The sequence below is a fragment of the Pterocles gutturalis genome, unplaced genomic scaffold (assembly GCF_000699245.1).
Source record: "Pterocles gutturalis isolate BGI_N339 unplaced genomic scaffold, ASM69924v1 scaffold9793, whole genome shotgun sequence".
NCBI lineage: Eukaryota > Metazoa > Chordata > Aves > Pterocliformes > Pteroclidae > Pterocles > Pterocles gutturalis.
This window is the reverse complement of record NW_010118023.1, coordinates 1-11333: the sequence shown is the minus strand read 5'-3', so window position 1 is coordinate 11333 and position 11333 is coordinate 1. Positions and strand designations below refer to the sequence as shown.

At 41.8% G+C, this 11333-nt stretch overlaps 1 protein-coding gene across 1 annotated transcript; it reads right to left on the bottom strand.

The window, feature by feature from the left end:
* Positions 1-6541: 6541 nt before the first annotated feature.
* Positions 6542-11209, bottom strand: EPCAM (epithelial cell adhesion molecule; the record flags this gene model as incomplete). Its single annotated transcript, XM_010076042.1, has 8 exons — positions 6542-6583; positions 7291-7332; positions 7753-7947; positions 8106-8207; positions 8577-8640; positions 9888-9953; positions 10227-10467; positions 11105-11209. Coding segments are annotated over 8 exons (857 nt in total), but the record flags the coding sequence as incomplete, so codon positions are not given.
* Positions 11210-11333: the final 124 nt, after the last annotated feature.

Sequence of the window (11333 nt, the reverse complement as noted above, 5' to 3'; positions counted from 1 at the left end):
GGCGACACCCAATCGCAGCGGGAGCTGCGCACGACGTCACGCTCGCCCCGCCCCTGTAGTGAGGTGGGTTCGCTGTCTCTGTGAGGAGAGGAGAGGCGAGCGTGCGCCTCAGCGCGCTTGGCGGGCTGCCGGGGTTAGATATTGTGGCACAGGCTGGGGACAGGGCTGTCGCCTCCCTCAGACTGCCAGGAGACAGAAGACTGGGCAGTAAGGGGCCCGCTGCTTGCAGGGGGAATGGTGTCCAGAGCCCCTGTGTATCGCCTCGGGCAGAGGGAAAGCAACTCGCACGTTCCTCACATGGGGGGCGCTCGGCCCACGCAGTGCAGGGAGCAAAACGGCTAAAAATCCCGCAGGCCTCACCCGCGTTTACACACCGGGGCCGCCCTGCGGTGCCCTGTGTGCCCTGCAGTGCTTGGAGGGGTCCTGAGCCCTGGCTACAGGGTGGTCCCTGTGCCCAAAGCGCTTCATTTTTCGTTTCTTTTCCTTGACCTGTTCTATGCATTTTTTTCCTTCTGATGTAAAGACATAAAGGAATAGACACAGTATAGGTACATTCTAACAGTCTTTCATGTAGTGATTATTAAGAATAATGGGAAACCCAGGTTTCATCAGCTAAATCCAGGGGGTTTTTAAATTTTTTTGTCTTGCACCACATTTCTTCTCCCAGTCAGTTCCAAATCATGATTCTTGTACCTCAATTCAGCCGTCTGCACCGTCTCACCTATACTCAAAACACATCTTAGAACTGAAGAAATGCCATAGCATTTCTTGTGTAAATCCTTATCCCTTCTGGTTTTTCCATCTTGCTGCTTCAGAACATCCCACCATCTGCATCCCATTGCTTTCTCTCTCCACCCCATGTTACCTCAGCATCTTCATCTCCCACCCTTCCTCCTCCTTCCCAGCCCACGCCTGGTCCCAGCTATGGTATGCTTTTGGAACCTCTTTCCCCACATTCCTCGCCTGACTTCTCACTTCTTTCTGCTTGGTGAATCAGTGTGCTCCTCTTTAATATTTCTTGGTGTCAATAGGTGCTTTCCAAAAGGCCCTCAGAGGCCCATATAGGGGTTTCACACTATGTTTTCACACTAAACCATCCTTTTACCACTGGGACCACCCTGATACCTCAATCTGAAGGTGTTGCCACGTGCTGGCTGTGTTCTTGAGAAGAAGAGAAAGTCCAATCTGCCTTCATTTGACTTAGGAAGGAAGAAGCAAAGCATAAGGTCACTAGAGCTTTGTAGTCTTTGTAGTTGCCAAAAATCTTCCTCTTATGTCCACAACAGTTGTAAAAACAACATTGCTCTGGCAGAGCAGTTGGATTTATTTTTGGTATGAATGAGTGCACTTTTCCTAACCTTCTTTTCAGAAGTGATGCTCTGGCAGAGCAGTTGGATTTATTTTTTGTATGAATGAGTGCACTTTTCCTAATCCTTCTTTTCAGAAGTGGCTAAACTATCTGGTCTGATACTTCCCTCCACCAAGGGTGTTCGCTTGTAGCAGTTCTAACATAGGAAAACTCAGCCTAAATAATTATCATTTAGCAAATACATCGCCTTCTGAAGGCACTCTTGTTGTCAGGCGACCTTGCCAAGAGGCCCCTAAATAATTATCATTTAGCAAATACATCTCCTTCTGAAGGCACTCTTGTTGTCAGGCAACCTTGCCAAGAGGCGATAATACCAGGTTAGCCCAAAAAATACACATTGTGAATAGCTGGGATTGCTTGTCTTTGTACATACCAGTTATTACAGATGAGCCAAAGATAGGACAAGAAGTAAAAAACTGTCCTGTACAAACAGCTGGAGAGGAGGTGGACTCCAGGGGCCTCATTACCACATTCAAAAGAGATAAAATAATATCTGTTACACTGTGATTGCTGCATGTTACAGTGGTTCCTTCTCTCTCCTCTGGGCTGGTTACAGCTTTTCATTCTGCAGCTTGCTCCAGGCGGCTCTGCTGCGCTGCAGGCTCCCATTTACAGAAAGCCACCCCCTAAACTAGCTGCTGCCACTCTTAGTGTGGTGACCACAATCCAGGAAAAGCACTTATGTTGTGACATCTCTGGCACGAAACATCACCTCTCCTCTGAGCTTCTGCTATTTTCTTTGCCCCATCTGTTCTTCCAGAGCAGCTCAGTGTCCCAGCTGATCTGCACAGGTCTAACGCCGAATGGGGAATATCTCCCTGCTGCCAGGCTTGGTTGCTTCACCACACTGTTGCTAACAAAGCGTTGCCTGCTTTCTCCCTTGCCTACTAGGAGCAGTTGGGAATGCGAAGATGGCTTTAATTGTTACACACATGGCAGATGGGAAATGGATGCTAATCCAGTCCTTAATTAATTTTGTTGCCTTCTTGTGCATAACTAGCATATACAGAACAGTTGCAGTGGCCTTTCAGTTAGGAAAACGGATGTCCTTTAACCACTGTACAGAAAAAAAAATATTCTTTTTCACCAAAGGGTAGTTAATATTCAAGTGTGATCAGTGACAGCTCTAATGTTTTTGAGTTGGTGGGGGTGTTACTGAAAAATTTTGTGTTAGACTGATGTGGATGTATGTGTAATGCAGCAGAAACTTAAGATAATATTAACAAGATAAGAATAATTAGTTGATGTAAGTTTGAAAACAGAAAATGTGGCTGTTGCCTTGTAAAGCACCTTTTAACTTTCTTGTATGCACTTTTTTCACTCAGATCAGTTTGGCACAGCCATGCCTCTACTTTGCAGGTACCTGAACACACAAGGATTCTGCAGTGCATTTAGGGGTTCGTAGAGAAAAAAACACTTCTTACATGTATGAAGTTTTTACATGCTATAAGCTGGTAAGTGTTGCCTCTAACATTACACACCACCTCCTATTTACCTACCGCCCTCTCCCTTGCATACGGCTGCGATTGCATGTCACTGCTAAAACAAAGAGGACAAAGATTTTAGTAAAGTTCATAAAACTCTGTGGGGATGGGCCAATATCCCCAACTGACAGCTGCCCCTACAGCATGCCAGGCTGCCTGTATGCCCAGCAGTGGACCTTCATGATACCAAACCGCAGCCTCTCCTAGGAGCTGCTAAAATTCAGTAACTAGCAGTTGTAAAGTTGCAGCAGTGGAGCTGCAAGCATTGTTAGTTTCCTGGAATATTTCTCAGGTTATTTCAAGCAGTCTGTAATCCAAAGTCACTGTATATTATGGCAATCAAAGTCCAGCAGGTGAGGATATAAATAAACATGGTTCACAAACAATGTTATTCCTCTTACCAAACTCACTATGATTGTTCAGGAGGGTAATGAGCATGCTACTGTCAACAGACCCTACATATGCAACACTGACCTTTCATTTTGTAGTTGTGGAAACTATGCTTTGGGATTTCTTAGGTCTTTGGAAGAAAGTTTTGCAGACTGTACTGGTCATGCTTTCTCAAGTATGTTATTTGCATACCCTCTTCAAAAAAGTCTCTCATTGTCTCTGCATAAACATTTATTTAAATTTACTCAGCAGTAATAATAACTAATATATATGTGCTAGTGTAATAATTCGTGAGGAAGCAATAGATTTGTACTTGCCTATACAAACACTATTTTCCCATGTCGTAGGTAGGCACTAAGATAAATATTATTACTAGGGTTTCTTGTATAGTTTGTGTCCATCCCCTCTCTGTAACAAAATATCTAATTTATCCAGTCGCAAATTATTTAATCTTCAGACTGACCTTCATACCCTTTATCACAACTGACATTACATTAAAGGAGAGGGAACACCATATCACAACTTTGTGTAGAAATTTAGATTTTAAAACCATGCTCCTTCACAGAAGGAAGTAAACGAATTAGGCAAATGGAAGCATCAAAATATTTACCTTGTAAAAAATTGATGCAGTGACTACTACTCTTTTATTAAGTTCTATTGGTTGGTTTCTTTTATAGCAAACTTGCTTCTTAACTTTGATGGATGCTTCCCAAGTATTAAAATAAAGAACACTTAGTATTTTGCTATTTAATACCACATTCTTTTTCTTTAGCAATCATTTTTGCCAGCAGTTCGAAACTGCTCTAAATATGAGAAGAAACATCACATGCCCATGTGGAAAGCTGATGCTATCTGACAGTGGCTTTTTTTTTTATTTCAGCACATTAGTCTATTCTAGCTATAATAAACTATAAAGCACAATAAAGCTGCACAATGCTGATAGTTTTGCAACTCTTTTCCCCCTCATCCTTTTCCATTTCATTGTGAATACACACTCTTATGCAGCTAGACTGTTGCACACATGCAGTGTTTAGTAAACAAAAGAAAAGCCAATATAAAGGTCAATAAAACTTAAAAAGGAAACTAGGGAAAAAACTACTATTGACCACAATTTTGAGAGCTGAGCAGCATCATGTTTATACTGTAGTAACTGAGTTTAGAAACAGATACAGTACAATCCCTTTAGCTGTAGATTTATTTAAACTAGCTTATATTTTGAAATACATTTCTGTAAATGTTGTGGTTTTCTAACCCCTGGGCTAGTTTCAGTCAAATTTGACAAGGAAGAAGACCGTGTTAAAGACACTAAGCTTGTGCAGATATCTAAGATGAAAAGCTCCATTAGATAAAAAATTGAAAAGTATATCATCTAAATGCCTTCCCCTACTGGGGGAAAAGTAGGGAGAAAATTATGTTCTAAGAAACCCGCTAGGACAAAGTCCAGGCCACACAGCAGGTACACACCAGCCAGTCAAGTTAGCACATGTGTTCCTCCAGCCCAGCCACAGCACACATCATCTCTTTCCATCCCACAGGCCAAAAATAAAGTATGAAATGGGGATGGGAAGGGCAGGAAAAGAAGAAATAATCGCATTATGATCTTGGGGAGAAGAAAAGGATGGTATGGATGCCATATTACAGAAATTTAAGGAAGTATAGGATACGGAAAGTGAAGAATTGGGAAAGACAATAACACACGTGATTTAGCAAAAGACAAGCTTAGTGAAAACTAGGCTTTAACAGCTTACAGAATTGTATGAAATTCATCATACCTCAGCAGACTGCCTGCGTGCCTGGGGAGAAAGGGAGTGGCATTTATTGACAGAAGGAGACTGCCCTCCAGACACTGTCACTAACAAAGCTGCCTGAAAAGGCTGCAAAGCACTCCAGTAAATTCCCTACTTTGGGATTTTTGTGCTTAGCAGGAGCAAGAACTTGACAGAGCAAATCAATGTGCATGTCTCCACTTCACAAAATATACTGTAGACTCAAGAGGAATTTAGTAAAACCAGGAGGCTGCAGCAGCTCAGCACACACATCAAAATTTATAGCACCAGATGTTGGAAGACCGATAGGAACAGCCCCTGCCTACATTTTGACATGTGACACAGTAACACATGTATGTCAGCTACCACCTTGTGCAAAGGCACTGGTGACCCATGACATCAGACATACAAAGTCCACTAACTTCCCTGTTGTATTTAGCAGACACACACAAGCTGTGTAATGGGGTATGTTTCACATTTCATTTTATGATCACAGTATGTAGAATATCCTCTCAGTAGTTTATCCTACTGTTCCTGTTTTAGGGAGCATTAGTAATAAATTTGCCAGTCAGTTCCTTATCTTGTATCTCATTATTTCTTTGTCAACAAGGGTTACAGCATTTCCTTTACAAAAGAGATATGCTGGACGGACTCTACATGCAAATCGTGGTAACGGTGTAATAGCTCTTCCCCACCCTCACCAGCAGAGGCCCTGTCTACCCACCCCTACCCCAGAGATGTTCTATGTTGGAGGCTTGTTTTATTATAAATACTTACACAGCTTCTAAAAGAGCAGCCTATGCATTCCTGAAACTGCTGCATTCACACAATTTTTTTTTTATACAAACAATGCATATTACTATCACTTTACTTCTGTTGCACATTAAGACTGGAAAAACAGGATCAAGCATCCTTTTCCCAGCTTTAAGAAAAAAAAGCATGCTCTTAAGAGAGTAGATGTTGAGTTCTAGAATAGTTGCTTGCTTTAAGAAAATATTACACTGATGAATTTGTAAGCATGATACCTTAGCAGATCATAATTTCAACATGAAAGAAGCAGAAGCCTGTTTCAAAGTTTTATTAATTCAAGTCATAAAAAAGTTACAGCAACTTCAAATATGTACAAACAGCCATAAAAACACCACATTCAGTTATACAGGAGACAGCCTCATTACAACATGGCTACAAAAAAAAAATCATTATTTTCAATAAAACTCCAACAAGGGTAAAACAACCGTTAAGCATGTATGCTCCAAAACCCTAGTAACAGCAGTTGTCAACTCATTTAATCATCATTAAAAAAAATAGTATCAGGGAGCAATAGTTAAGTTTGACTTGAGTAAAATGGGGCATCTAAGATTTAACTCTCAACAAATAGTAAAAGGAATAGCACACAGTTACCAGTCTTGGCTGTTAAGAGTTTTAACAATCGTTAAGTGAGCACAATTGCCTCCCTTTCAGGGGGAATCTTTTAAGAGTTAAGATCTATGCCTCTAATGTTTCTGTTGTCTTGTTGTTTCAATCCCGCTCAGTTAGGAGTTCAGCCCTCTGTGCATTTCATTCATTTCCTTTACCTGGAGGGAAGAAGGTAGAGGGAGATCCACATTTGTGCTACTTCTCAGCATGAGACCCAAGAAGTCAATGGGACTTAAACACCCCAGATTTTTGTTAGTAAAGGGATTTGATGTAACAGAACCCAAGGTACCAAGACCACTGTAACACTTCAGCTTTTTCTGTGTTATTTTTGTGGGGTTTTTTGTTTTTTAAACAAAGCCCTCTTTAGGGTGCGTGCAGGGAACAGACTTTTCTGTTTATCCACAACACCCTTTGGATTCCTTCACAAAAGACTCTGCACTTGGGGTGAAGCACCACACACTAGCACCATTTGTTGCTATTCCACTGGGAAGTAGCTCTTCAAAAGAAACTGCAAGCCCCATGCAGATACCACAAGTAAAGGTCTTCATGCCAGAACAAGCCTACCGGTATTTCCTGTGGATTGTATAGCCCTTGCTATAGAAATGTAAAAACAGTACTTGCTGTCAGCACCGCCTCCCACCCCTGGGAAATGCAGCAGATCACCAGCTGCCTTTGAAACTAGTGCAGAATTAACATGGTGAACTCTATAGAGATGAAAACTAGTTATAGAATTTGAATACTTTCTATCTACTTGAACACAACTGAAGCACCCAAAGCAAGCTTTTAACCTAACAGCAAACTCAGGAGTTTCTGGATTCTGGCCAACCTCCTCCCCACACATACACCACAAACAGAAATTAATTACCTCTGCTTTCACGTACTTCCCTTTCCTCCTCCTTGTCAAGACCTGTAAGGGAAAGACAGAATAATTGTGAAGTTTTATTTAAGTATTGACTTACATGTAACTTTCTCGGGTTGTGACTTTAAAATTCCCCGACTTGAAACTGTCCCTTCCCCACCCTTCCCAAGCAAGGTAACAGAAGAGGCTGTCAGTCACTCTCAACTACTTTAAACCAGGAGGCAAGACAGGCACTTTCTTCTCCTCACTGAGGTTCTCCTAATACTTTTGTTTTCCACACAGCACCCTTCAGTTGTAACCTCAAACAGTGACGGTATGTCCATCACCTCTTTCTGACCTCCCAAGCCTCTGGAAACTGGCTTGGTTTAGAGAAAGACTGTTTCTGTCAGAGTTCAATTACCCTGGTATGTTGTTATTTCACAAATGAAACTGTTGACCGTTCTGCTTGGCAGCTTTTTTAGAACTTACCAGAACAACAATTGCAGCAACTACTGCTACTACTACTACTACAATGACAGCAATGACGCCAGGAGTCAGAGACTTCATGGAAAACTCAGGTGCTATTTCATCAACATAGTAGACCAGTGTCTTCTCAAAACGCAGCTCTTCGTTATCAATACTGACATTTAGTCGATTATTATGAAAGATGGAGTCACCTTTTACCTAAGAACAGAGAGGAAAAGGAGACACTTGCTAGTTCATATCGTAACAGGCATTCATGAAGGCACTGCAATAACTCATCTTGCTTTAGCCAGTACACAGTAAGACTACTGCATGCAACACGATATACACATTAGTCTTTGGCAGACTAACACACTTACGTCTTTTTCAAAGTAGTAGGCCACATCAGCTATATCCACATCTCCAGAAGATTTGTCTGAGGAATTTTGCTTCAAATCAATGGTAATGTAAGGTTTTTCATACTGTAAAAAAAAATATTGTATTAAGAAGGGGCTAGTTTAAATCCAGCTATCAAACACAGCAAAATATTATGATCCAGCTTGTGAACTCACATCCTGAATCAAGTTTCTGGTACTTGTTCTCAAGCCAACTGTTTACACTGACATTCAAATTCCACTTTTTAGTGAAGCAAAGTAAGAATTCAACTACAGACTTGAGAAGAGCAATATGTAATTTCTCAGTATTTCAGTGCAGAAACAGCCATTTGCTAGCTGCTCAATAAGCGATGTTATTCTGAGAGCTTCTAATAAGACTCATACTGTACTCAAGAGTTTTCAAAGTTATTCACAACAAAAATTCTGATACTTTACTAAAAATTATGTGCCTCTTACCAGAACAGTAGTTATATAGCGTCCATCCAGCATATAACGATTGGTAATTGTTTCCCTGAAGAATCTGCAGAGATATTAAAACCATAGCTGTTAAAAAACAGTAATATTTTACACATCTATTCTCAGAAGCGCGGAAGACTAGTATAATTGTTTTTTTTCCTGCAGTCTCTCTGTGGTGGGTTGACCCCAGCTGGCAGCTAAACCCCTGCAGACTCTCACTCATCTCCCCCTAGCAGGATTGGGAAGAGACTCAGAGGGGGAAAAGCAAGAAATACAACCCTCATGAGTCAAGATAAAGACAGTTTAGTAAGTGAAAAGGTTGAGTGGGAGAAGTAAGAAAACCCAAGCGATGCAAGAGCAATCACTCACCACTAGCAGACCAATGCCCAGCCCACCTCCGAGTAATGGCTACTTGTGAAAAACTTCCTCCCAGTTTTATTGCTGAGCATGACATTATATAATGTGCAATAGCTCTTTGGTCAATTCGGATCAGCTGTCTCTGCTGTGTCCCCTCTTACCAACCGCTTGCTCACCCAAAACCTACTCACTGGGGTGGCAGAGCAAGAGTCCGAGAAGGCCTTGATGCTACGTCAGCGCTGTTCAGGAACAGCTAGAACACTGATGACTTATCAACACAATTTTGGTCACCAGTCTAAAACACAGCACCACACTGACTGCTATCAAGAAAATGAACTCCATCCCAACCAAACCCAGTACACTCTCATCATTAAGTTATACTAGAGCTCTGCTAATTCTTAACAGTGAAGATACAGTTACTGAAAAATAAATACATACATTTCTGAAGCACTAGAAAAGAGTTTGAACACTTCTGAGAGTTCAGAAGAGGGCCTAGAGAATAGCAGCTTTTGTTCCAGGAGGGAAAAAAATATCCAATAGCTACAAGTACATTTTTCTTGCTATATGACCTCTGAAAGTGAGCAGTAAGATTTTGTTTTAGCCAAAAAAATAGCTAAACTGCTGTTTTTCCTCCTGCTGCTTCTATACTGTCCCTCTGTATCTTTGTCAATTTACTTCTTGGGCAGTTTTACCTTATTGCCTTCCATTGCCCTCCTTATCCCTCCTTGATAAAAAAAAAGTAGCAATCACTTTTAAATGAGAGGGAATCTCATTAGCAGTTAATTTACTTCTAATAAAAGTTAAATAAATTCTATGAGAAGTATCTGTAGGTCACTTCTAAGATGTCTGACAAATGAGTTCACAGGTTTGACAATGCTTTTAAACACTTCACTGTTTACACTAGATAACCAGTAGGGCATGCAGATGTTATGACATCTTACTATCATTGCTTACCTCTGTAAAGATTCAGTGTTCAGAGGAGCATTTGTTTCAGCGTGTTTCAGTTCAATGATGATCCACCTGAAGTAACAGGCAAGTGCAATGAATATTCTTAAAGCACATAAATATAACAATGCATGCTAAAAATCTAACCCCAGGGAAAAAAATGAGCAGTGAGGAAAAAAAAAAGAACCCCCCCCCATAACCTTCAATTTCTCAAAAACAGTAAATGAGCATTTATTGCTCCATCTTAATTCATCCACAGTGTATCATTCATACACATAAATCCTGTATAAGGCAGAACCTAATACAGGAATGTTTTCATGTTACAGCACACCCTGATGAAAGACTTACGTTGTTCTGACTAATTGATTGCACTTCAAGTCTGCATCATGTTTGTCAGTTCTTCTAACACCAGCTGTATTGACACACCAACAGGTGGTTCCATTGCACTGCTTTGCCTTGAAAACACCAGTGTTTTCACACTCAGGATCATAAAGGCCATCAGTATCTTGAAATGCATCTTTTGGTTTCTCACGACGACCTGATTTTGTGCTTGTCATTTCTGCTTTCATTAACAGGCATTTTGAAGTCACTGTAAACAACCAGAAAGTCACGTTATGCTGCACATTCAAAACCGAGCTCTTAGTCCAGAGTAAAAATCACAAGCTTACATCAGAAGCAGCTAGATTTAAAGCCATTACAAAGAAGGGCAGGTGCCTAACACAGATGGTCCAGATAGTCAACCCAACTGGGGTACATCAGCTTCTGAAGCCAAATGCACAGGAAGTCCAGCCACTTTCAATTTCCTTCACCCAGAGGATCATTTACAGCTTAGCTGAGCTCGAACCAAGAGCAAGGTCCTGAGATAAGGCTCTTCCACCTCTAAATTTGTAGGAAAAGCCACGATCCATGTTTCGAAGGAAAATAATTATTCTTTGACAAACCCTTGCCCTTAGAGACCGAATATTAAGAAGAACGGGGGAAGCTGCATCAGGATAAGCATACACACATCCCCACAAGGTACACAGGAGGAACCCTAAACGCTTATCTTCCATTGCCAGTCCACCTGGAAGACCAGGAAGAAGCTTTCCTTCCTTGCTACCACTATTTACCGGGAACTTGGCGACTATTTTTACATATTCCCTTGAGTTCAGCTGGCACCCTTCCTCGCCCCCGCCCCAGAGAGCGCACCCAGGCCGAGCGCAGCGCACGGCGGCTGCTTTACTCACGAGTGTCGCAGTTCACAGACACGCCGGAGCCCACCGAGTCGCACCAGCAGACGCCGTTGACCGTCCTGCAGTTAGTGACACGCTTGTTCTTCTCACAGATACACGCTGGAAGGACGAGAAGCGCAGCTGTGAGCCCGGACGCCCCCGGGGAGGCAGACAAAGCCGCCCCTCACCCACCCCACAACTTCCCACCTCACCACCTGCTGTCCCCTAGAGAATGGCGACAACT